The sequence below is a fragment of the Drosophila pseudoobscura genome, chromosome X, assembly GCF_009870125.1.
Source record: "Drosophila pseudoobscura strain MV-25-SWS-2005 chromosome X, UCI_Dpse_MV25, whole genome shotgun sequence".
NCBI classification, from domain to species: domain Eukaryota; kingdom Metazoa; phylum Arthropoda; class Insecta; order Diptera; family Drosophilidae; genus Drosophila; species Drosophila pseudoobscura.
In genome coordinates this window covers 51,211,976-51,238,717 of record NC_046683.1, presented here as the reverse complement: position 1 = coordinate 51,238,717, position 26,742 = coordinate 51,211,976, and the positions used below count along the sequence as shown (strand labels likewise).

At 48.0% G+C, this 26,742-nt stretch overlaps 2 protein-coding genes across 4 annotated transcripts; both read left to right on the top strand.

The window, feature by feature from the left end:
• Positions 1-258: 258 nt before the first annotated feature.
• On the top strand, positions 259-2,301 carry Or67c (Odorant receptor 67c). Its single transcript, XM_001353733.4, has 4 exons — positions 259-1,225; positions 1,293-1,491; positions 1,549-1,704; positions 1,769-2,301. Exons 1-4 carry the CDS (start codon positions 420-422, stop codon positions 1,826-1,828), a joined length of 1,221 nt encoding a protein of 406 aa, XP_001353769.3. The 5' UTR covers positions 259-419; the 3' UTR covers positions 1,829-2,301.
• Positions 2,302-22,571: 20,270 nt separating this feature from the next.
• LOC4813862 (phospholipid scramblase 1-like) lies at positions 22,572-26,587 on the top strand. 3 transcript variants are annotated; one of them, XM_001353732.4, is made up of 5 exons: positions 22,572-22,941; positions 23,391-23,682; positions 25,030-25,520; positions 25,591-25,749; positions 26,028-26,587. In XM_001353732.4, the coding sequence occupies exons 1-5, from the start codon at positions 22,771-22,773 to the stop codon at positions 26,085-26,087; spliced, it is 1,173 nt and encodes a 390-aa protein (XP_001353768.3). In that variant the 5' UTR covers positions 22,572-22,770; the 3' UTR covers positions 26,088-26,587. The 3 variants fall into 3 exon arrangements, with proteins under 3 accessions (XP_001353768.3, XP_015043123.2, XP_015043124.1); XM_015187637.2 differs by lacking the exon at positions 22,572-22,941 and adding an exon at positions 23,181-23,327; XM_015187638.2 differs by lacking the exons at positions 22,572-22,941; positions 23,391-23,682 and adding an exon at positions 24,228-24,598.
• The last annotated feature ends 155 nt before the right edge of the window (positions 26,588-26,742 follow it).

Here is a 26,742-nt window from a genome sequence, read left to right as displayed (position 1 = left end):
TTTTCATTTCATTCAACACATTCATGATGGCCCCCAAGAATGTCCTTCGCGGAGCTACCACCACACCTTTTGCCGCCTTTAGCGCCCGGACAGAGACATCTTTTGTTGCAATTCACGTTGATTAGCGCCCGATGAAGGTCGCAGTCCGTGCACGCCACCTCCTCCGCCTCCAATCCCGGCCTGGGAACCCACTCAGCTGCCGGCTGGGATTGGAAAAGTTGACGGCTAATTACATTGGCAGTCGGTAGCTGTTTGAAAAGTTTACGCACAATTATCAACACTCTTCGAGGCGCCGCATGATGGGGCACAAAAACTTAACAGACACGCCCCAAAAGTCCCAGCCATATAAATGGAGCCGACGGCGCGTAACCACAAATAGTTCCTGACCAGCTTTTAACGTGGAAAACTTCACCGAAAAGATGACCGGCCAAGAACAGGAGCCGGACACGGCCCGAACCTTTAAGGACATGATGAGGGTGCCGGTTCAGTTTTACCGGACCATTGGCGAGGACATCTACGCCCATCGGTCGACCAGTGCGTGGAGATCGCTGCTGCTCAAGGTCTACCTGTACGGGGGCTTCATCAACTTCAATCTGCTGGTGATCGGGGAGCTGGTGTTCTTCTACAAGTCCATACAGGACTTCGAGACCGTCCGCCTGGCCATTGCCGTGGCGCCGTGCATCGGCTTCTCCCTGGTGTCCGACTTCAAGCAGTTCGCGATGGCCTACTACAAGGGCACCCTGGTGCGGCTGCTCGACGAGCTGGAGGAGATGCACCCGAAGACCCTCGAGCGGCAGCGCGCCTACCGGATGCCCGACTTTGAGCGCACCATGAAGCGGGTGATCAGCATCTTCACGTTCCTGTGCCTGGCCTACACCACCACCTTCTCGTTCTACCCGGCCCTCAAGGCCTCCGTGAAGTTCAACCTGCTCGGCTACGAGACCTTCGACCGCAACTTCGGCTTCCTCATCTGGTTCCCCTTCGACGCGACCAGCAGCAATCTGGTCTACTGGATCGTCTACTGGGACATTGCCCACGGGGCGTACCTGGCCGGCATCGCCTTCCTCTGCGCCGATCTGCTGCTGATCGTGGTCATCACCCAGATCTGCATGCACTTCGACTACGTCTCCAGGCGGCTGGAGGAGCACCCCTGCGAGCCGGGCAGGGACAGGGAGAACATCGAGTTCCTCGTCTGGATCGTCCGCTACCACAACAAGTGCCTCACGTGAGTGTGCCCCCCTTCCCCCCAATGGTCCTGCGTCCTCTGATTATCCCTGACTATCGCCGGACAGCCTCTGCGAGCACGTGAACAATCTGTACAGCTTCTCGCTGCTGCTCAACTTCCTGATGGCCTCCATGCAGATCTGCTTCATTGCCTTTCAGGTCACCGAGTCCACCGTCGAGGTGATCATCATCTACTGCATATTCCTGATGACCTCGATGGTGCAGGTGTTTCTGGTCTGCTACTACGGCGACACCTTGATCGCAACGGTGGGCTCTGCTCCTCGTGGTCTTGCCTTCCCTCGGTACTGATCCTCTTCTTTCTAGAGCCTGCGAGTGGGCGACGCTGCCTACAATCAGAGGTGGTTTCAGTGCAGCAAAACCTACTGCCAAATGCTCAAGATGCTGATCATGCGCAGCCAGAGGCCGGCCTCGATCAGGCCGCCCACATTCCCCCCCATCTCTCTGGTCACCTACATGAAGGTGAGGCCGTGAGGCTTATGGCTTATGCACATCAGTTTTGTGAGCTCTTCTTGGTTCTATTTAGGTCATCAGCATGTCGTATCAGTTCTTTGCCCTGCTGAGGACCACCTACAATGCCAATTGAAGGGCGGCGACCTGCCGGACCCCCGGAGCCCTGGAGCCCCACCTGCCCTTCGTCAATCGGTCAGATCACAGCAAGATTCGAACGTAATGATGCCCTTCGACACGCTTTGATAATATTTAATTAAAAATCGCATTTAAAATTAATAAGCTTAAATGGAAACCAATAGCGCCTGGCCGAGCACAAACCGAATGCCGGCAAATCCCGCACAGCACGGACTCCAGGTTTTTTTCAAAAGGAATATTACATCACCAACAACAAAATCAACAAAAAATCAACCAAAAAACTGTTATGCAAAGGACCTCCCCCCACCCCGCCATAGAGCCTCCATCCATCTGGTGGTGCTCCATTGGCCTCTCCCCAAGAGCGACCTGGTAATAAAAGGAACAACATAAAACGCAATCACAATCATCGACAATAATCTGGCAGCAGCAACAACCAAAAAAATCAAAAAAAAAAATACAAAAAAAACATGAAAAAGCATGAGAAAAAAAAAGCAGAGAAATGCTTATTATAAAATTTCACAGTTTTTCAATGAGCAAAAATGAAGGCAAACACAGGAGGAGATTCCAGTGGGAGTGTGGGCGTGTGGGGGGGAGGGGGGCGGGGCGGGGCGGCTGAGGGTGGTGTGTGCTGTGCTGTGGTGTGGCAGGAATGGCAATGGCTTTTCAAAATCATAATGGCAGCTAGTAACAAGAGTTTTGTGTACAAACAGATGGGGAGGGGGGAGGGGGGTGGTACAAAAAATATTCCACCGATCGTTGGGGAGAGGGGGAGCAGAGGAGTCCTCGGGAGCTGGCAAATACCACGTCAGCAGGGGCTCTGGCCCGGTCCCCTCCCCCCCCTCCTAGGACTCCGATGTGCACGTCACGCGCGACCACTTATAAAAACCTTGGCCACCCAGCACAGCCCCCCTCACCCTCACCCCACGCCCATCCGGAGCTGGCCCCCGCTCTCTGGCTCGTTGCATTTTCCCTTAACAGGCCGTTAGTCGTTATTATTTTGGTCCATTGACGCTGCGGGCCAGGGCTATATACACAAGTAGCAGAAGGAGCAGGAGCCGTGGCAGTGGCAGTGGCAGGAGGCACGTGGAACGAGTCCTGTTCACTATGTACATAATAATGGCTCCTGCATATATAGAAGAGCAGAGCAGAGCAGAGCAGAACAAGGCCAGAACAGGGAAGGCCAGTGCCAGGCAGTGCCAGGCAGAGTCCACATTATGTACGAGTGCCACCCCCGAGAAGCAGTGCCAGGAGGAGGGAGCAGGGACCAGGGAGCAGGCAGCAGGCAGTCGTAGTCGTAGCCATAGCCGGACCCGGGCACAGCCACCCTCATTGACGTTGATGTCCCGTATTGGAATCGCGTTCGTTTCGTTTCGTTTCGTCCTGGTCCTTGTCCTCATCATCATCAGGATGCTGGCCGGAGGAGGAGGAGGACGAGGAGGAGGAGGAGGTGGAGGGGGAGGGGCTTTTCAGTGGAAGCGCACTCTCGACAAGGCACCACCGGGAGGGCAATTTTTATAATTTTAGTCTCGTTTGCTTTGAATTTATTTTTTATTTTCCTTTTTTCTCCCATTCCCATTGCCATTCCCATTTTCCTCTTCTTCTTCGGTGGGACAGACTCCTCCCCCTTTTGTACGGGCCACTGGCTGGGGGGTGGATTGGATGCTGTTTTTTTCTTCTTTTTTTTTGCCCTGTTTTTGCGCTGTTTCTTCTACGGCTGCTGCTGCTGCTGCCTGTTTCTTTTCTAACATTTCTTCTCAGCGAGAGAGAGAAAGAGAGAGCGTAATGGAAAGTGTGACAGGCAGAGGGAGAAGGAGAGCTGCTCAGGTTCACACAGATTTATTTATGGCCTTTGTATTGGTTTTAGTTGACGCTTTTCCTACCCCCTCGCCCACACACACACACACACACACACGCACACACACTACCAATACAAAATGGCGTTGACGGTATTGATTTTTGATTTATGGCCGATTTGCTTTATTTATGCACAGAATGTGCCCCCCCCTGTAAAGGACTAATGGAATGAGCCAATGATTAGTTACAGTCAGAGGCAACTGTACTTATGTAGGCCCGTGCCTCCAACTCCGTAGTCCTGCCTGAAGCCATAGCAACATTCACGCCTCCTCAAAGGCTTTCGATCATTAGGAATCCCTCCTTCAGGCAGGCACGGATCACCTCGATGACTCAAAACATAACAAGGAGCTCGTAAGCCTTCCACTGCGCACTTTTGGGTTTTTTTTGCACTGAAAAAAATTATTTATAGTCATTTTTTTCAGTGTAAATCAAGAAGATGGCGAAGCAAAACACCAGCAGATTTTTTGTATTTCTTTCTAGTTTTTTCTACCAGAAAAATCAAATAAAGAATGAGCGCGAGAAAAAACCAAAATTACGGATCCGAGACGGCTTCGTTCCGATTCCAATCGATCGAAGCGGCCCATGGACTCGATTTGGTAAGTGGATCTGCCAGCGCCGCGATAAAAAAATGCCTTTTATTCTTAGAATGTAGCGAAAATTCTTGAATTTTAATCACGGAATAAATGGAATTTTCTTTGCCTTGCGAAACGCCTCTTTTCCACAGTAGCCCATCGTCGGTGTTTTATCGAATCTGTTGTCGAATCGGCGTCCACTCCATTTGCTGCTCATATTTCCTGTCGCATTTTACTCCGAGTCCGGGTCCGGGTCCGGGTCCGGGTCGGTCCCCGGGCAAACATTTCGTTCCGCTCGTTTTCGGGATTGGCCGAGAAGGAGGCGGCAAAAAATGCCGTGGGCACACGAACAACGCAAAATACGTGAAGAAATCTTTTTATTTCGCCCATCATTTGCGCTCATCAGCTTTTAATTTTATGCTCTTCCTTGCGACGGAGGGTCCTGGACCTTCCACATAGCTGTCTCGTAAGATGGCGTGGTCGAGCTGCAGTCCCCCCTGTCCCCTCCAGTCCTCTGACTCTGACTCTGGCCCCCGTGGCAACCAACGCTAATGAGATCCAAGCGGAGAGCTCAGGCAACTTTCCATTACGTCGAGTTTTTCCAGGATTTTTCTTTTATTTTTTCCTTTTTCTTTTTTTTTGTGTTTTGTTCTTGCTGTTTCGCTTTTTCTTCTTCTTGTGTTTCATTTTGAAGCTTTGTGCGATGGCTGGCCCTCCTCCTGGCCGTGCCCCTGCCCCTGCCCCTGCCCCTGAGGGACAACAAATGTCCTTTTGGCTTGTTAAGAAAATGTCGCTCTCTAATGCCCGGGACAAGGAGTGGCTGGCTCGGCAGAGGCCCACAAGGAATGGGGAATGGGGAATGGACGCCACGACTGACTAGTCGTCGTCGTCGTCGTCGTCGTTGGCGTTGATGTTGCCGCTGCCGTCGCGCTCTTAAATTAGAAAAATGTAAATTTATTTTAATTAAGATAAATAAGTAACAAAATGTTTTATGGAAATTACGTTAGCGGAGCGTAGACAAGAGGGCGGCGGTCGGCGTGCGGACTGGGGATTCGTTTTGGCCATTACTGGCCAAGAGGCGACACACTCCAGCAGGACGCAGGACAACTGCTTTAGCATGCAAATACACATAATCAGCAGGCAGCAGGCAGCGGGCAGGAGGCAGGAGGCAGGAGGCAGCAGGCAAACAACCACAGCCCTGGCGATTGTTAGAGGTCCTTCGCAGGACTCTGCCACTTGAAATGAAAGCACCAGCACCGCCATCTTTTTTTTTTTTATGGCTCTGCTGCAAAAGTTCGCCTGCTGTTTGCTGTTTTTATTAACCCCCAATCGATGACTGATTCTCCATTATTTGCATTGATTAAAATGTACACATACTTCTGACCGCCACTGTTATCGGGCTCGGGCTCGGGTCGATGTTGAAACTTTTAATTGAACGAACCCCAAACCCCCCGCCATCCCCCGCCCCAGCTCGAAAGCTCAACAATTAATAAAATATTTTTTGCCCTGTTGTTGGGCAAATTAATCAGTGAAAAATATATGGAAATTTATAGTGGAAAAAGTTTGAAAAATGGCCCTTAAAGCAGGGCCTTCGAGCCCCGATCCACATCATTAGGGCCTTTGGGCCTGGCTTTATACTTTCTTGGACATTCGGACTCGCGTCTCGGTCTTTCTCTTAGCTTAATGGTTTAAATATTTACTCGTAATTAAAATTCAGCTCCATGCACATCACATCAAGTGCATAATCACAGGGCAGAGCAGAGCAGAGCCCAAGCCGGGCAAGGCCATTGAGACAAGTTGGGCTGCTGCCACGTGCAGGAGGAGGAGGAGGAGAGGAGAAGCAGGAGTTGGAGCTGAAGCTGAAGCTGAAGCTGGCATTAGCCGTGGGGCAGAGTAAGCAACTGAAGATTATGTCGCCCCCAAAGTAAATGAAACTTATGCACAAATTACACAAGTCAGTTGACGGGCATCCACAAGGCTCGCAGCGCCAGGCCCCCCCCCCCCCTGCCCCCTCTGTGGCTGTAACGACTATATACACTCGAGGCGCCGTCATCGTCGTCGTCATCGCTGGGGCTCACTCTGCTCATAATTAAAACTCGTGCTGAATGAAATCCCATAAAATGAATTAAACATTTTAAGGCTATTTAGGGCGAGGGGGACGGTAGGTGTAAGCGCCAGTGGGTGGGTCAGTGGGGGGGGGGGGGTTATATTGAGGGATATGGCTCTTGGGACAATTGCAGCGTTAAATGAAATATTAATGGCATGACTGTCGGCAGGGATCTGAGAAGCAGACGGCCACCTTCTTTGGCTCTAATAAAGCGTTGCCTCCCTGTGAATCCTGGCGGCTGGGGTGCCCCACCCCCCACCCTCCTGCTGCTGCTGCAGGTGGAGAAGCAGGGGGCAGCTTTTAATGATATACTCTTTTTTTCTCCTTTTTTCTCCTTTTTTTGTGTTGTGTTGTGCAACTTGTGCCCGCACACACACACACACACGAAAGAGTTTTTCAAGTGCATCATTATTTGTTGCAAATGGAGGCTGGCACAACCAAGTGGGTGGTGGCTCCGTTACGAGGGGTGCCAGGGGGGGGTCCTGTGCAAATTCAATGCGCTGCATTTTTAATCCCAACGCAAGGTTTTTCTCTCCTTTTCAATGCCTCAACTCAAGTGGATGCCACACCCACCGCTGCTGCAGTCGCCCGCCTCTCTGTTCTGCACTTCATATGCAAACATTTATGATGACGGTGGCCTGGCAGGGGGGAGGGGGGGGCAGCGACTGTACAAAGGTAGTCCGCCCAGCCTTTGTTTCCACTGGCTGCATGTGTGTGAGTGTGAGTGTGTGTTTGTGCCGCTTGTCGAGTGCAGGCCGCATAATGGGATGTCTGATGAAGCTCTTAGTCGGCATAATTACTTTTTTTCCACATTTTTACAGCTTGCTTTTTTTTTGAGAGTCAGCAAAGCAAATGATACTCTCTCGCCAGACCACCCAAAAGCCGCAGAACCGGCAGAACCGACTGAAATGATGGGATATCAATCGGTATATGGCTAGAACGGAACCGACGATGGACTAGGTCAAAGGTGTCGGGCGGAGGGGCTTTCCTCGAAGAGATCTCCAGCTGGATCTCGAGGAACGATTGGGCAACAGCAGGCGGTGCCCGACCACCACTTGAATGCCAATTAAAAAATGTGTAAATAATTTCTACAACAATTACGGGGCCAAACAAAAGGTCTGAAAGGGGCCTTCGAATGGCACGAATGTAAGGCAAACCTGTAGCCAGGACGCGGAGCGGAGCGACACGAATTTATGGCCACTGCATTAGCATATCAGGGTTAAGGATTGTCGAGTGCCCAGACCCGAGAATCCCGAGAACGTCTCTCAGAGTAAGAAAAAACGACAAGAGGCTCGAAGGCAATCATAAGCATAAATCGTGGGAAACAACGGCGGGCAATATTCAAATTAGATGGAATGTCACTGCACAGGACACAACATCCCGAACTCGAACTCGAACCCGAACCTTAGCGGAGCTCCGGCACAGGCACAGGATAATGCGGCATTAGAAACTAAGGCAACAGTTTTGTCAACGCATTTCCCTCAAAAAAAAAGGGTGAAAGATGAATGTGGAATAATGAATGCTGAATGGGAGAATGGTAGAATAGAATGGGAGAATGGAGAGAATGGTGTATGATGATTGTGTTCTCACAATGTGGCGATCATCTCTCTGTTTTTGTGATTTTGAGGGTCCACGATCGGGCCAAGGATGATGCTGCGGCTCGTCTTTTCATGCTATCCCGCCAGACCCCTTTCCTTACCTTCCCTTTACCCTATTTCCACCCAATTTTAATTGAATTTTTACCTGAATTTACCCGAAACTTGTCTGTAATTTGCCGAGCTTGCCAGCTGCATCCCAATTCCAATCCCAATCCCAAGCCCATCGCGGATCTAATTTATATGCATTCCCGTTGGCTCTCTCTATGGATATTTATATTTCAAATGGTTTAAATATTTTCATAAAAAATACCACAATATTTCGCTGAGGAAACTGGTTTAACCGGTTCCCTATCATTTACGCTTAGCCCTTTCCTATGGGAATCTTCATAGACGCGTATTGGGTGAAATATTACTAAAAATGAGCCCAGCAACAAAAGGAGATGGTTACGTTGGGAAATTGAAAGGACTAGGACTAGGACTAGGACTGGGACTGGGACTGGGACTAGGACTAGGACTAGGACTAGGACTAGGACTAGGACTAGGACTGGGACTAGGACAAGGACTGGGACTAGGACTGAGCGTGTATTGGGAGGACATATAGCGGCTGTTAGAGGCATGTCCTGGACCTCTACATGGAATACAAAGCCTCTCTACATCTGAACCTTCTGCCCAGCCATAGAATATCTAGCTTCTAACTTTTCTAGCAGATATTTTTGCAGCCCCTAAAGTCCAGGGAAACTTTTTTCCATCTCAAGCGAAACTTTCTCGGCGGCAGCTGTGCGCAGGACGAGGACGAGGACGACCATTTTTCGAGCAACTTAATTTACGCTGAAATCCATTTGACTTTATCTGACATTCCAATCAAGTCGTCTAAAAATTTGTTACAAAAAAAAGAAAAAAAAAAAACGAAAACAAAGAATATTATAATAAAATGCTGGAGAGAAAAAAAAAAGGAGAACAGAAACTTCCCAACAGTCACGTCGTACAACTTTTGCTACAAATTTTTTCTAGATTTTTTTTAATTTTTTTTTTTTTTTTTTTGGTTTTTGTTGAGGCGTTGATGAGGAGTGCCCTAACTGGGATGCTGATGATGATCGTGGGGTGGCACTCTGCTAATGGGCAATGGACCACCCCTCGCCTGGCCTCGCCTCGCCGCTGCCACGTACAAAAATAATTCAATTGTTCGTGCCACACAGAAAGCGACGCGGAAAAATTAAAATAGTGTGGCAGCGCCAGAACGACACAGCCAAAAGATACAAAAAAAAAAAAACAAAAAAAACAACAGAAAATGCCGAAAAAAAAAACGCGCTCCCTGACAACAATATTGTGTTGCGTATTATGGTCTATATGGATGGGTATTTCTGTGTGTGTGCAGTCAAAGCGAGCGTTATATGCTGCCGGAATTGGGTTTCCTTCTGCTCTTCTCCCCCCTCCCCCTCGTCCCCGTCCCCGTCCCCGTCCATTCGGCATCCTCGTTACGCACATAATTTCCGGTGAGTTTTTATTAAAACTTTTTTTGTTTTTTTTTTTTTTTTTGGCTCTTTGGAATCACATGCTGACATATTCTCTTTCAACAATGAAGGACCCAAAAAATGAAGCAAAAAATTTGTAATTTTATAGTCAAACTGTAACATTTTTTTTGGATGGTACTGTTCCCTGGCAACAAAATGAAATTAAAATAAAAAAAAAAATAAAAAAAAAAACGCACTCTCGCTTCATGCTCTATAAATTTTAATGTAAATGGATTTTCCTTTGTTGCTGTTTTGCTTAAAAGCGCATTGCCACTGACAAGCTGTCGGTTGCATTTAGTGTTATAAATTTTAACTCAACGAAATAACCGGAAGAAAAAAAAACACTGATTTTTCATGCTTGAGTTTGTCGAGTGGCATTCGGGCTTAGGGGAATATCCACGAAAGAGCGTGCACCAGGCCAGTCGGGATCATGGGAGAGGAGCAATCATAAGTAAGCTGTTACTTTGAGGCTTAGAGGGCAAATGGGAGGAGATCTTGTTGAGTTCTGTACAGTCCTCCAAGCTCCTAGGCTCTGTCCGACGCTTCCCCTTCATCTCTTTTCGTGTCTAGAAGTCCGCTCTTGATAACAGAGCTTCCAGAGGGAAGCCTAACCCTTTGAAGTGTGTGTCTAAGGCAAGGCAGTCTCTTAAAGATCAATATCTAAAGGAAATTGGTAATATCAAAGCTGTTCTTAGTATTTTATTGATAGAGGGGACCCCCCCACTACGCCCACTATTAAGATCTCTACACCTTTACACCTCTCCCACTGCACAGACCTCATTTGTTTACCCAATATTCGGCTGATTAATGAACCTGGGGCACGCCAATTTTCCAGACGAATTCGTTCTCGTAGAACGAACAACTTCATCAGCATCTATCAAAACTTTCCACTAACTTAAAACCGCATTAATCTCTCGCTTGTTGCCATCTGATGAGGGAACATCAATCAAATAGATCCGTAAAACAGGCCACCGGCAACAGGCAGCAGCAACTCTCTCTGTGCAACAGACAACAGACGGAATCCCTGTGTTTTTTTTTTTTTTGCAAATTTATTGACATACAAATGGGATTTTGACGGTACCGTCAAGAGTCAATAAAGCAGAATCCGAACGAGAGAATCCTCAACGAGCCACAACCGAAAATTGTCAGATTCAAGTGCTTGAGCAAATTTCACAATAAATAAAAGTCGAGTCACCGAGTGGACGGACGACAAAAAAGTAAGCCTATTAACCTTTTTCTCCTCCACCCGGGGGGAACAATGGGATAACAAAGGTCGAAAGGCATACAACAGGAGAAAAAAAACTGTGAGGGGTTGCACCCCTGCTGACGTTCACCCCTCACAAAGGACCCAGGAACCAGGGAACCAGAGCCAGGACGGGACGGGATGGGACTCGGGATCGATCAATGCTCACTTTGCTGGTGTTGTTCGTGCTCCGGTTACGGCCACAGTTGCTGCTGATCGATTGTGCGGTTGTCATTGATTGGGATATTGATTGTTGATACTCTCATTATGGCACCGCCGGAGAAAGGCGTTCATTGAGCGGGGTTAATGAGAGGGGTTCTCGCCCCGAGGGAAGCGCCTCAATTTGCTGCACATAATTGCATTGTCTGTGTCTGTGTGTGTGTCTGTGTTGCATACCCAACCGCTTCCCCAAGTAATTATTTTAATACTTTAATTTGCCACCTGAGTTCATTGGCGCCTCTTAGGGGGCTTCCTTCTGCCGCTGTTGACCCTTTTGTGTGGCTCCCCAGACGCGAATGCTAAATGGAAATGCCGCAGACGCAGCCAAACCAACCAGAAGAAGTTCGTTTCGGCCAGAAAGCTCCAATGGGGGGAGGCCAAAACCAAGCAGAGAAAAAACACAAAAAAAACCTGGAAATAAAAGTACAGTCACCAAAGAGCCCGTCCTCCTGCGCTGTGGCCCACGGCTGGGCCACCTCGCTTCCACCTCCGCCTTGGTCCATTTCATCTGTGGCTCATCCGTGAGTCCTGGTGGCAGTCTCCGTTTCAGGGATTTCATTAAAAAATGCCTCAGCACTTCCATTTGCCATTGCCACATTTGCAAAAACCGCAGAGAAACGCCGAGAAGGCGAGAGAAGCACGGAATGGAAGCACAGCGACAGATCCCATGGCAATGCCTTTAAACTGAATGTTAAATTCCATTTGGCTTTCCCTCGCACTAATATTTCTTCATTATGCTTCATATTTGAGGGCGGCGAAAATATTTTCCAGTTAATAAAATTATTTGACGCCTTCTCCCCCCTCCCGTCTCCATCTCCGAGCTCCATCACCAACCGCCGGCGGCCAATCCAGTGTCCGCTTAGAAAACTATTATTTTTCACACAAAGTACAATATGGACTCGCCAGGGTTTCCTTATTAAATTTTCTATGCCCCACCCCACCCATCCGGGCGGCAGGACCTGGTAGGAATCCGCGTCACGCCATGCCACGCCATGCCACGCCATACCGTGCCACGCTCGTGTAATTCCTTCAAGGGAAATCTTTTCAATTACAATTCGTGCAGATGGTTGCGTTTCCTTGGCATTCCTTTTATTTTTTATTTTTTTTCCCCCTTTTCCCCCTTTTTCCTTCCATTTTTTGTCTCCTCTTTTTCCCTGCATTTTCCTACGTTTTTTCCTTTTCTTTGCTTATTTTTTTTGTTGTTGCTGGTTTGCTTTTTACGCCTCGCAGCAAAAGAGTCAGAGAGGCGCAGAGTCGCCGAGTCGCCGAGTCGCAGAGCCGCACAGTCGGGAGGAGGCAGCATCAGACAGTGGCAATTTCTTTTCATTTCGTGTGTCTCCTGTTGACAAACTGCTGTGCCGTTGCCGCTGGGGTCCCTCGAGTGGCGCTGCGACATTATAAGGATGCTTAAAGCTTGGTCCCTGCCATGCCCTGAACCCCCCCCCCCCCTCCCCTCTCCTGCATTTGCTTACTTCAAAAGGTGAGGCTGCCACAGGGCGGTGCCTTGTAGTTAATTAGTGTGTGGTGCGCACTTCTAATTGCATGTGACAGATGCTGCTGACTTCCACTCTGCCCCATCCAACCGACGCAGAGCCGACCCGACGCTACGCAGAGCGGGGCAAACAGTCGTCTCGGGCTCTTTACGACTTCATAAACCAGGTCCATGCCACCATGCCACCATGCCACCATGCCCGGCCAGAGCGATCCACAAAGAGCTCTCAGCACTCTCCCATCCATAATTCGATTGCAGATTGCCGTTGCGAGTGGAACTCCAACTGGAAACCCTGCCACGGTGGCCGGATCTGGAGCGGCCTGCCCTGGTCTGGTGCCGCAAGGTGCCTCGTAAGTTATGCCAATGGCTACAAATTGGAAAGCCATTTCAGCGCTAATGAAGATCCACCCATTGCTTGTAGCGCCATCGGGTATATAAAAAAGAAGAGGAAGGCCCAGGAATGCGCAGGGACTCCTCGATGGAGCTGCCAGGAGGCTGTCCGCTGATTACAAAGGGATCATAAGTTAAAGAAACATCCGACTTATATCCAAGCCAAGCCAAGCCCCTCCCCCCTTCTGAACCCCCTCCAACAGGCAGGCAATTAAAAATTTGTTTATTGCCGACATTGATTGAACAGATTCCCTAATGGAAGCGGCCCGTCCCGGCCGCCTTGGATCCACTTTGTCTAGCCCCCTCTGCCACACCCACTGTGGGGAAACGCCCACCGCTTATCGATTGGCTGGGGCCACACGCCTTCGATTCTGGGGGGGAAATATTTTCACATGATTTGTGCATCGATTAACATTTTGTGAGCATTCGAAATGGCATAAACAAAAACAAACAAAAAAGGAGGGAATGAGTTGCCCGATTTTGTCATGTTTGCTGACAAATTACAGATGAAAATTTATTTACAAGCGAGACCCCTGCAAAGCCCCCGACATAATCCGCTTAAATGTGTTGCAGGGTAGAGCTTTGGCCATAAATTCCAGTGCATTGTTTCATGTCACTAAATCATATCAACAGCAACAATTTATGCAAACCCACACAGAGATCGCAGCGGATCGTATCGGATCGGATTGGATCGGTGGGGGCCCAGAACAACGTTCCCCAATCGTTTGGGTGGACCAATTAAAATGCAAGAATTGTTAATGCGCGACATTAAAATTCATTATTATTACATACGTTTATTACATGCCAAGCCACTGTGGCCTTCTACCCCTCCCCGGGCCCCCGCCCGCCCCCGTCTGCAACTCATCTGACTGTGGCAGCCACATGCAAATGCCTGGCGAAAACGCTTTGAGCCATTTAGGCAGCTCAGACGTGATTGCAGAGGCGCGAAGGAGTGCTTGGGAGAGGCAAAGGTGTTGAGTGGCCCAGAGGCGTCTACCCAAAAGGGGGTGCCACATCGGCTTCCCTTGGACTACGAACCACGGACCCCTGGACACCCCTGGACCGATCAGCACCTGAATGCGAGAATAGAGAACGTCACACGCCTGCCTTCTATTTATGGTCCAACTCCTACCGTCTGTCAAACGCGTCAAAGACCAGCCCCAGCACAGTTTGTAATTAATTGACAATAATTTCAGTTATTTCTTGTGTCAGTTCTATGGATATATCTCTGTGCTCTGTGCTCCGTGGCTGCTGGGGCTGCTGGGCAAGAGTTCTAACTGAGGCATGTCGTCGTCTACCTTCATTTAGTGTCATTAAAATTGAAAAATGCCCCAACATGTCTGGCCGCATGTTTGTTCATGCCCACCAACCCGGCTGGCCAGCAAACCAAAGCCAAAACCAAACCGTACCAAAGACAACTCGTTATAATTTATGGACAGACGGAATCTTGCGGCAACTTTTTCTGCAATTGTTAGTCGTATTATGCTTATTGAGTTGTTAACAAAAGTTGTTTTTGCCGGCCAGCTGTCGGTCGACCACGGCCATGCTGAGGCGCGATAGTCTGTGAAAACCCCAGAAGGGCACGGCAGATCGATCAACCCTAACTAAGCAAAGCTGACCCCTGACCCCCCTGTGCGGATTGCGAGATGGCGATAGGAGAGACTAGATAGCGACAGCTGCACCCTCAGCCTCAGCCTCACGTTCGCGGACCGGACCAGGACGAGGACCAGGACCACGACCAGGACCTTACAGTTGGTTGCACAACAAAAGCTGCTGCCCGGTGTGGGCCTTAACCCTTTTGCCACTGATCTCCTACCTTCCTTAACCCCTACCCCTAGCCCTAGCCCTTGCCCTACCCCTTGCCCTGGCCCTCTACCCTCACTCTGGCTGGACCAGAGACCAGAGAGCAGGCAGCAGGCAGCCGAAAATTTCAACTGAAAACATTTTTAATATGCACGCATGGTGGCCCCGTGGTTCCCAGTACCCCCACCCCCAATCCCCCCCACCCCGTTTGATTTGCAGTTCATTCCGAGATGCTGCTCGTACTGGTCCGCGTCCTCGTCCTCGTCCCGGTCCTCGTCCCTGTCCTCGTCCCCGTCCTCGTCCGGCTAGACAGCTGCCCCGTCCGGATGGCTACTCAACCGCCCTTCCCCGGCCGGTTCCCTCTCTCATCCAGTAATTACACAGGGCATTTGGTTTTGCTTTTGTTTCGCGTTGGTTTTTTTTTTTTTTTTTGGTATTTCAGCATGCACATCCTGGCATCCATCCCGTAAAAGGATGAAGGCGCGCACTTAAATAAGCAATTACCGTGTAGCGGCGACCAGCCATCAGCCACCAGCCACCAGCAGCATCCTGTCAAAGTCCTGCCCAAAGTCCTGCCAAAGGGTTGAGCCTCAGCCACTCGGCGCGGACAAAGCGCCGAAAAACAAGGGGGTTCGACGAAATAAACCAAACCGAAAACGCAACCGAAACCGAAACCGAAAGAAAGAGGCACAGAAAAAAATAAAAATATAGCCCAGCCCCGAGCCCAGCACCAGTTCCGGTGCCGCTGTCGGCTCTGATTTAAATCTTTGGCCCTGACATGTGGCGTCCAGACAAGGTCCCGCCAAACCCGTTCGTGGCTCTTCTGGCAGCGCGAAAATCGATAAGAGTTCTCTTTAAAAACGGTCAGACATCCCGACATCCAGACATCCCGACAAGTTCAAGTTCAACACTTGATAATTAATTTGCCAGCAGCCCCGAGACGGAGACGGCGACGGCGACGGAGAGCCGCCCTGAGCGAAGTGCGTGCCTGAGTCATTAGCATAAGCCCCACTCCACCCCACTCCAACCCCACTCCAACCCCACTCCACGTCCTGTTCTGGCCGAAAGGGTCACCAGGACCCGGGCACGGGCCCGGGCCCGAGTCGGGGTCATTGTGCTTTTAATTAGAAAACGTTTCACAGAGCAAGCGGTGGCAAGCGGTGGCCAGCGGGGAGGTAGAAAAGGCCAAATGAAAACTCATTAAGATTTTTGTATATAACCCTTTTTCTTCCTCTTGTTGACCCAGTTTTTCCAGGAGCAGGTCTGACCTTCTTTCCGCCGGCCGCTGCCCGGCCAGTGTCCGGGCAGATCGTAATTAAGCAATTAAGCTAGAAAACACTTTCACCCTTTTGTCCACGCCTGCCCCACTCCCCCCCATCGCCGCTTCGCCGCTTCGGAGTCGGTGTCACGCAGCCGTTACTGACCCACGGCAAGGTGAAGTAGCTTGGGGAATCATCACGCATTCAGGATTTGGGTTCGAGTTTGATTCTGTGGCAGGTGGTATGTTGTGCCTCTACCTCTCGACCACTGCCACTGCAGTCGTATCTGTGTCTGGTTCTGTTGCTGAATTTCCTGTCATTCGTTTTGGGTAATCACGACATCGTGATTGCATTTGGCATATGCACACATGGACACTGAAGTCCCAGCTCCCCTTCCGTTCTGCGTGCACTCTGTACGCGAGGGTCATCCATCTGGTCAATCGGTCCCCAACTGGTCATTGACCAAATGCAGTCGCAGTCGCAGTCGCAGTCGCTGTTGCAGGCTGCAGGTTGCAGGTTGCACGTTGCCCCAGGCTGCTTCTTGACACATTTTTTTTGTTGTTTTTTGTTGTCTGCTGCTGGGGTTGGGGTTGGGGCTGGGCATGGGTTCCCACGCCTCACTGACCCGACGTAATGGGGATTTTGTTGAGGGGATTTCGTATGTGGAGACCGACCGAATCCAGATGCCAAATACATTTTAAGCTCAAATAAGCTGAATGCTTGCTAGTAATAATTTTGTAAATAATAAGAGTAAATAGGGAACATAAAATATAGAAATACCTAGCAATAATAGTGGAAAAGGCGGGCGGTAATCAGCCATTACATATGTGAGCTTATGATTTATGATGATTTTTTTCTTCTTTTTTCACACACCTACGCAACATCAGCTGTTATACCCAGCTCTCCTCCTTCAGAGCGGAGCACACTGCACGAGGAAGGGTGCGTGTGTGTGAGAGAGAGAGAGAGAGGGATAGAGCTGCATTTGTTCATTCTGGCTACAATAATGATTCGATCTGATCCAGATTTAGCCATCTGTTAGACATGGTCTTTCTCCATGATTCTGTGATTTTGGTGGCCGCAGATTTTCGTTCTTTGTGGGGTCGAAAAGGGGTTTGATATCACACGAGTCTGGATACAAAGTCTTCTAGTCTCTGAGAACTAGACGAACTATATAGAACTATAGACATAGCTATATCGACTCTCCTCTTGAGGCTGATAAATAATACTTTGTGGGTTTAAACCCTAGAAAATTCTGGTATTCTCTAGTGCTTTGCCACCTGCCGAACAACAGGAAGCCTATCCCAGTGAATATCCCTCCGAATTTTTGTTTATAACATTCACCAATCGTCGAATTTGTATTCTTTAATGGTTCCATCAACTTTCTTGATCCGAAAGACCGTCGATCAGAGGCATGCGATTTCTTTCCGACTTAGTTTTATTTAGCTTCTTTTCGTTATTCGTAGCCCCTACTAATACCATCGACTGATGGCTCTATTGCCAGCCTGTTCATGGACCCCGAAAAGAGCAGATGTTTTCATGTCGTTGGCCGCGTGCCAAAGGGGTTTTGATCGATCGGGACATTAGATGGAATCTTGAAAACTTGATTTATTGTCGCCGTTCGCACACATCGGCGATAGCTGCCTGGCCTCAGCCGAGGGACAAGCACATAAATTAGATCAGCTCTGCGATAGCCAAAAGCAGCCTTTGGTCCTTTCGTTCCGAAAGGAAGTCTCGGCCCGGCTAATGAGTCAGCAGCCTTCGGTGCGATTCTTCGGTGCGCCGTGGGTAGCCTCTTGAATGATTCATATTGGGAAGCCCCACATGTCTATGTTTGCCGTTGATTTTTGGTGCATTTTTGCCCAAGCCAACACATGGATACACATGTATCTATATGCTCCTTCTCTGCTGGTGGCTTTGTTACAAAGCCATCTAATTGAATGTGCTAAACGTGTGCGCCACCAGCCAGCCAGCCAGCCAGCCATCCTGCTCCCCAGAGATGCATGAATATCGCGTTATATGGCGCATTAGGCGCTCATTTTATCATTCCTTTCCATGACCCTGGAGCGGCTTCAGCGACTTAATCTGCTCCAGGACCTTGCCCAGGTTCAGGGTTGGCGTCCTTTCTGCGGGAGCCCTGCTGATGATTATTCGCCTTGCATTTGTATCGGTAATTACAATAGTGTGTGTGTGTGTGCCTGTGTGTGTGTGTGTGTGTGTGTTTGAGTGAGTGACGTCTGTTGGCTGTCCAGGACCCCGGCTCTGCCACGGGGTGGATTCTGCTCGCAATTTTTTTCTATACACACATTTTTTTTAGCATTTTTTGTGCTGTTCGCCCTCCCTCTCTCTCTCTCTCTCTCTCTGTCGCACTGCCGCAGCAGCAAGAACAGCGTCTCACCCTGGCAGAACACCCGCCCCGCCCTCCGCCAGGGAGTGGATTTTTTTCTCCATATCTGTTTTGCGTTTTGCGTTTTGCGTCGGAAACCGCCATTTTTATGCGCTAACTACGCCGCCCTCTCGCCCTCTCGCCCTCCGCCCGCTAGTTCGCTCTCCCTCGCACTCCCTCCCCGACGCGTTTCACCCAGCCTCACATTAGAAAAAAATGTGGGCTGGTTGTATGTATGTGAGTGTGTGCGTGTGTGTGTGTGGCATACAAAATGGTCTTTTTTTTCTGTCGTGTAAAATATGCTTGAAATTTATTTCCTCTTAATAATACAGGGAAAACCCGAGTTAAACAAGCAAATCATACAAAAGGGTAATGATTAAATAAATAAAATGCATTGTCTTAAAGTGGAAAATACTTTAAACCTTTAGCCTTGCTGTTCCGACAGTTAAAGTCTAGAAAATTACACGCGTTTCTTACATTTTTTTTATATATAATGTGGAGCAGGAATCGGACTTACACTCGGGCATCCTTTTCCTGAACTGGCTGGCTGGCAAAGTCATGTGGGGAAAGCGTAACGTGTGTCCAACCATATAACATATCTGCTGCTGATGCCTGAATATCCTTCCTGAAGCACGTGCAGAGGCCATGCATGATGGATGGCAGCAGCTTGGTCCGTGGTGTATTCGGTTCATTTCGAGAGATAGTTTTAGTAGTATTGATCCTCTGTTTCGAGCCCTGGTAGTTGCCTTTGGTTCAGCATGTTTTTTCTGGTCTCATTTTGATTGTCATTCAGCGGTCGGTTATGGCTAAAGCTGGAAAGCAAGTCTATGTCGAGTCCCAAACGGAAATATGCTGGGGGAGTTGCCTAGTCAAAAATTTAAACAAAAATATGTAATGCTTTCTGGTACGTTTTATATAAGGACATCGAAAAAGATCCAAGGGATTCTATGGTGGTAGGTATGTTATACAACTACACGCAGCCCAATCTACAAGCCAGACTTCTCACTAAAAGGCCAAGAAATAGAAGATTCAAAAGACTGTCTAATAAAATACAGTAGAGTCCGGTTATAATGACACTCGTTATACCCGAATGAAGCTCTAACCGAAAGGAGAACAAAAAAGTTGTATTTCTTTATTTTATGGTTGCCATGTTCGTAATAGGTTTTTAAAAAGAACAAATTAATTTTTTTATTCAAAAAAATGTAACAAATTTAATTAAATAAAATTTTTTGTTTCATAAAAACTTGTATACATATATGTACATAATTCATAATATAATAAGATTAATTTCTGTGTGTGGTAGATATATAATAAAATAAAAACGAGGGGGAACGTTGGGACTTTTATACCCGGTACTCACATATGAGTAGTCTATACATATGTATGTGAGCATTTTTATTTAATATACGATTTAATTTTTTGCCAAACAAAATCTCATAAAAATCTGTCGAGCCGTTTGGGAGATTGTATACAAGATTTTATTGTTTCCATTTTTCTGTACATTTTGTATTTACATCTGTCTCTTATTTTCTATTCTCACACCAATATCAGCCGTTTTATCTCGCCGGAGGGCCCACACTGCACGAGGAAGAGTGCGAGAGAGAGAGAGTGAGAGAGGGAGGACTGGCGCTGGGGATTGCGTAGCCACTGCAATTTTATTTCTTCATTCTGGCTATAATAAAGATCCGATCTGATCCGCGATTAGGCCATTCCCGACGATTCTACGATTGGTTTTCTCGTATCTTCAAATTGTGGATGCAATATATTTCAGTCTTTTGTGCCTTTTCGTTAGTTTGATATCAAAGGTGTCTGGATACAACATTTTGTTGATCCAGCTTTTATAGTCACGGAGAACTAGGCGTCAAACTAGACGGACAGATGGACGGACGGAAAGACGGGCAGACGGAAATGGCTATATCGTCTTGGCTCTTGATGAAGATGAAAAATATATGTACTTTATGGGGCCGGAAAGGCTTCTTCTTCTTTGTGTTAAACACAACCCAATAGTATTAAGACCCGTTAAAAAGCCCCAAAAGCCTAAAATCTTTATTTAAAATTTCAAAACAGCGATTTTGTGTCTTTGCGCACTTACAATACAGCTGATGATTGAATGACGTTTCATAGTATAGGAATGGCTATACCCAAAATTATATCGAGCCAAAGTTAAAGTTTTCTACTATTTTTTATGTTTCTTAAACTTAGAAATTTTTTGTTTTTAAATTTTTGTTGTATTGTGAGTTCTTATTTTGTGACTTTAGTTACCAACAAAATAATAAACAAATCATTAAAGTTTTTGAAAGAATGCCGAAGGTATCTAGCATTAAAATTTTCCAAAGAATGACAGTTTTTTCTATTAAATCACACCATTTTATATTACAATAAGCAATGCTTTTATATACTTGTTGAAAAATTTGGAATTGGTTTATTAACTAACAAAAAATATTCACAATTCCCACAATATCATCGGTTGGACAAAACAGCTTTGATTTGACTTACAAAAATAGCAAAAATACAAAAATAATTGTTTGGAATATTTCGTAACCGTTATACTACATACATATGTATGTATATAAGTGACTATCTAGGCAGCTTACAGCAACAAGGCCATCTAGAGCAGCCTCGCACTAAAAACAGCCAAAAAAGCGATGCCCCGCAGGTACACGCAGGATCAAAATTCGTAAAAAGTGAGCTTTTTTTTGGTTATGTAAAAATTCAATTAAGCTAAAAATGAAATATAAAATGTTTATCTGCAGTGAAATTGACCATTAAAAAAGTTGTATCGATCAAGAAATAAGTCAAGAAATAAGTTCAAATTGTACATTTTACATGGGCAAATATGCAATGGCAACAGAGTTCAAATTTGACAAGGTATAGTAAAGCTTCTAGCCAACCCAGCCCCATGTGCTTGTGCAGTTTAAATTTTGGAAGATTTTCCTTTTAAAGGCGGTTTATTTCATGAAAAAGAATTCATTCGTTCAGAAGTTATAAGTTTAGAAAGCTGAAATGGTCGAATGTCCCACTGTGCGTGGTAGTCGAGGATGTAGAGTTGCCGGACTAGTCGAGTTCGTAAGTGTTGCCAGACCAGCGAGTGATTTGTGGTTGCAGTGGCCATATGACATTAGACTTTAGAACATAACTAGTGGTCTTGGTTCCTTATTCTCCACCTAGGTTTTTCCCATCTTTCATGACAAGTGCGAGCAAAATTCAAAGAGATTGTATTAACTAAAAAATCAATTCGTGCCTTATGACATAAGACTTTGCCGACTGACTAACTCTGAAAACAGAGCGGTAGAAATATATGGCTCTCCAGTACAGCTGGGAGCACTGCTGCCGTTCGATTGTTACATTTTTCAGATCCAATTTTACTAGCTGGCTGGCTGGCTGTGTGTGTTGGAAAACATGATTTTGTCACAAATAGGACCACAGTTCATCGCCTGATAGCCGGAAGAGGTGTCTAGGTGTCTGGCTACGACCACTAATTTTGCGCTCCTTCTCTCATTTCATCTCTCTCTTTGCAGCAAAGTATAATGTCATAACACCATGGGAGGCTGGGCTGCGATCCGGGCTGCCAGACGTATTTGACGCCTAGCGCCATCTATGGGCCAATAGCAACAACATAGCGGCGTCACCTGTTATCCGCGAGCAAAGAGCAAAAAGAATAATCGATAACACAAAATTGCAACCACAGCGGTGCGCGGCAGATTTTAAATTTTGAAGCAGGAAGGCAACATCTCGCTCTCACACTCTTCCTCGTGCAGTGTGTTGTGTGCCATGCCCCTCCCGGCGAAGGAAAGAGAGTTATAACGGCTGGTGTGACAGTGAGAGAGAGAGAGAGATGTTGCGAAAAAAATGGAAAAGATAAAATATTTTAAAATTCTAATAAAATAGGTGGAAACGGGATAAACGGAGTGCAATAATTCCTCTCTTTCTTTCCGTGTTTTTTTTCAGCCGATACATAAGACTGAAAGAGAGAGAGAGTGCGCGATGCGGCAGTCATCGGCTACGATTATCATGTGAAAAAATGATTCATCAATCGGACAAAATTATGTGTTAAGGCCCCTAGCCCTCCTAATTAGCTAATAATACTAAAACGAATATCAAAATCGATGAATTCGATTTCCCGACCAGTGGATATTAAAATACACTCAACGAAAATTAGCAAAGTTCAAGTGAAAGACATATCGTGGATGGAGTACTAATTTTTCGCGGTTTTCGCTGTTCACCAGTTTAAATACAGGGGCAGTTGAGTGGTTATATTTTGGTATATTTTTATCGGTATATTTTGAAAATATACTTTGGTATATTTGACCGATAAATCGACAGGTCGATAATGATAACAACAGCCAGCTGATCGAATAATCTCGCAATTAAAAACGAAGAAAGTGCGTGCAAAACAAAAGCAAAATAAAGCAGCGTTGTTTGCGAATTCGTGTGGGGCGTGGCAAGGAAAACGCCGCAGTCGGGCAGCAAGAACAACGCACAAGGAGAGCATCAGAGGAGACGGAGACAATGCACAGCAACGTGAACCAGGGGGGCTACGTGCCGCCGGGATTCGGGGCTGGATACCAGCCAAACGCACCGCCAGCCGAGGGCTACGGCTATCCTCCGCCAGCGGCCCCGAATCATCCGTACGCACCATCGCCGCACCACCAGCCGCCGGGACAGCCGCCAATGAACTACGTGAGTCATGACACGGGCCGTCCGTCCCCAGAGACCGACTAGGGGGCGTTGCAGCAGCGACAAGTACACATCCATGACGTCATACCTCAGGAATCTTCAGTATCAATCATTGCTTGTCGTTTGTAACTATTAACACAGCTATTAGCCAATCTGCACGGGGCTGGCTTATCAAGCGGAAGCGTTCTACACTTAGTTTTTGTGATTATACAAAAGTTATTGGTCAGAAAGCAGCGGAACGGTGAAGAGAAAGGTTCGAAGTCGAGCCCCAGCAGAAACAAGAAACGGGATTAACACATTTCATTTGCTTTTGTTGATTCCCCCGATCCTAAGCGAATAGAACTTGATAAGCGGAACAAATTATTAATAGATTTTACGAACGGAACAAAGTACTCCGCAGAACGCCCACCCATTGAACATTCCTCACTCGACTCTACTCTTTGTGTTTGCAGGGTTTTGTGCCGGGCCAGCAGCCACAGGGTTACGCTCCAGTGCCACAGATGCCGCCCTACGGAGAGGCACCACCCTATGGGGCAGGACAGCCGCCATATATGGGCGGAGGCGGAGGCGGAGGAGGACCTTCGCCGCAGCAGTCCTTCGGCTATCCCCCCGGGCCGGCGGGACCTCCCCAGCACTTTGGATATCCACCGGGTCCGGCCGGAGCACCGCAGCAGCCGATTGTCACGCAGCCAGGAATGCCGCCCGCTCAGCCGCAGCCGGGCATGGGACCCGGAATGGGCGGAGGCAAGTTATCAATACAGCCGCATCTCTGTTTGTTTACGTGCCGTGTCAATGCACCGCCACTCGCGATACTGTCCAATCAGCTAGAGTAACGTTAACGTTCTCCGGGGCCGCATCCAATGAACCCATCATCCAGAATCGCAGCAGAAAGCCGCTCGTGGATGTTGAGGTGGGGAATCGGGGCAGAACAAAGTGTTCGATCTAACACTAAACTGAAAAACCGAAATATGCCGTGGGTAAATATTTGCCTAGCCCCGAGAGATTCGGCGGGCTCTTGTGCTTATCAGGTCCATAGATGAGATGCGTTTGCCTGCCGTCATTGTCAGAGTGTTCTTTGCTCTTCTGATGTCCGTCCGAAACTCGACGGCTCCGTGCGGAGCCCGACGCTTATCGGGAAGCCTTAATTGGACCAATAAAGTAACACAAAGCGGCATTTAAAACGCTCGACTATGTAGACTACGTTGATTTTCCGCACACACAAACGCACACACAGCCTCGGTAGATGTCAACTTGTGTGCTCGGACGGTGCCAGACGCCTCAGTTCATCTCTGTACAGCTTTGCAAGTGGTCGTCATTCAATCGCGTTCGCCATGTCAACCGCAGGAGAATCAGTCGCAGTCGGAGTCGCAGTCCCTGCCCCAGGTGCTGCCTCAAATTACATTTCCACATTGGATTTGAGCGGCGAGCATGGGGAGCAGAGAGGCGCCGGTGTTAGCGGCGGCTCAAAGGTGATACGCCTCATCTGGCACACGATCTACAGCAAGTACACTCACCTCTGCTCCAGATCGCAGACGCTCAAGCAGCTGGTCTGCCGAGAGGCGAACAAGCCGCTGCCCAAGAAGCTGCGACACACGATGCGTCTGAACAAGTCCGCCAAGCGAAAGGGCTACGACTACTACATAAGCGAAGAGGACAGAAGGTGAGCTGGATGGAACCACCCAGTACAGTACCCAGTACTCCTTCTTTGGGCGACTCTTGGGACCAGAACTAGTTAAAATCAATCAATTAGAACCCATTCAGGCTTCTCGTGCGATGTGTTGCTCTAATGATGAAATTCGAGGTTTAACGGGGGGGAGAGCACATGAGATTTTGCCATAAAGCTTATCTTCTTCGCAGAGATTAGATACAAAAGCCGTGATACGTGCCTTGAAGTCGAACAATGGGCCATGCACTGGGGCTGGGCCCTCCCTCTGAGGCCTTCAATTAGTAAGGCCAGCAATTGTGTGGCGACATTGACCAATTGACACACTGGCAACGAGATAAACAAGATGTGCCTTTTGTGCGCGTTGATTCAATTTAGGACGTAAGATTACGCGAAGACCAACTCTAATTGATTCCGAACTGTTCTAGGCGACTGGATGAGTATACCAGCCGGAATTCCGAACTGTCCGCGCGGATTGGAATACCTTACGACTATCGACCAGCTTTTGGTTAAGCAGAAGGTGGAGCTGCTCGAGGCCTTCACCGGCTTCGAGACCAACAACAAGTTCTCCATCAAGAACGCGCTTGGCCAGAAGGTGTACTACGCGGTGGAGGACAACGACTGCTGCACGCGCAACTGCTGCGGTCCGTCGCGACCCTTCGAAATGAAGGTGTTCGACAACTACCGCCAGGAGGTCATCCACATGCACCGTCCGCTGGCCTGTTCGGCCTGCTGCTTCCCCTGCTGCCTGCAGAGCATTGAGGTCTCGGCGCCGCCCGGTAACGTCATTGGCACCATCGAGCAGGAGTGGTCCATCTGCTCGCCCTCGTTCCGCATCCTCAACCACATCGGGGACACAGTGCTGCGCATTGAGGGCCCCTTGTGCACCTACTCCCTCTGCGGCGACGTGGAGTTCAATGTGGGTTTGATTTTCCATTGGGTTTACTGAACACTTTCTTTACTCGAATTCGAATTGCTCCCCTCCTCAGGTGGTGTCGCTGACTGGCGAGAAAATTGGCAAGATCTCGAAGCAGTGGTCTGGACTGGCGCGTGAGATCTTCACGGATGCCGACTTCTTCGGCATCAGCTTCCCCCTGGACCTGGATGTGCGCATGAAGGCGGTCCTCCTCGGCGCCACATTCTTGATTGTAAGTAGTTCCGTTGCTGACGCTGAGGCTTGCCGCTCTAATCGATGAAATGGGCTTGCCACAACTCAGTTGTACAGCGTTCACTTTTGTCGGCCTAAGATTGCGAAGCGGTTGCGACGCAGGCTTCGTTGGTGCTGAGGTAAGGTCGTTGTGCGCCCAGCCCGATCCAGTCCAAGTCCAGCTTTGTTCGATTAGGCTAGCCCCGCTCCGCTCCGCGTTGCAACCGATCAACCGATCAGACTTACTAATGTGAATCTTTCCCTGCCTTTGCCCCCCAGGATGCAATGTTCTTTGAGAAGTCCGGCAACCGAGAGACCGACGGACCCGGCATGCTCTAACAATCTGAGGCCTGCTGTTGCAGTGGTCTCTGCACCGCGTACTAGTCCGCTGATGGCCAAAGCTGACGACTCTCTACCAAATGCTTAAAAATGAAAATGGAATACAAATACTGGAATCTTTGTTAATGCTAAGGACACGCTCAGGTGTCCTCCGAATGGACATTGCCGGGATGGATATTCGTATCTACTACGCTTAAGTAACACGTTGGCATTTTCGCTCCTTTGCCACAGCCGCAATATTCAACGAATAACTGCTTCCTTTATAAATTTTTTGTACCTCTACAACGATGCACAGTGAAACAGGGAACTCCCACGTGAACCATGTACTTTAATCCGTACACTGAGTGTCTTATACATAATATATCTAACACATAAAACAAACAAGTATGCAATACAATAATCTACCTTGATGTTACGTTTAAGTTTTCAGAAGATATTCATATATTTATGTATTCAAATGTATTACTCGGATTGGTTTAATAAAACAAAACCAAAGTCAACAGAGTGCTACCCTTGGACATAGGATATAGTAGTGCGTGACGTATTCGTGAGAGCGGAAGGCTCGTGGACTGTGTATTGAGTCATTGTCGTATCGCCCTGCCCATAATATCTGCACTTATTTATCGCACTTGTATTATTTTTAAGTCGGACTTGT

Bases quoted from the DNA above. Each gene is read 5' to 3' on its own strand.
- LOC4813862 (XM_001353732.4), top strand. From the start codon at position 22,771: ATGCACAGCAACGTGAACCAGGGGGGCTACGTGCCGCCGGGATTCGGG. The intron at 22,942-23,390 runs GTGAGTCATGAC...TTGTGTTTGCAG, and splicing joins GACAGCCGCCAATGAACTAC to GGTTTTGTGCCGGGCCAGCA. The intron at 25,750-26,027 runs GTAAGTAGTTCC...TTTGCCCCCCAG, and splicing joins TCGGCGCCACATTCTTGATT to GATGCAATGTTCTTTGAGAA.
- Or67c (XM_001353733.4), top strand. From the start codon at position 420: ATGACCGGCCAAGAACAGGAGCCGGACACGGCCCGAACCTTTAAGGAC. The intron at 1,226-1,292 runs GTGAGTGTGCCC...ATCGCCGGACAG, and splicing joins TACCACAACAAGTGCCTCAC to CCTCTGCGAGCACGTGAACA. The intron at 1,705-1,768 runs GTGAGGCCGTGA...GGTTCTATTTAG, and splicing joins CTCTGGTCACCTACATGAAG to GTCATCAGCATGTCGTATCA.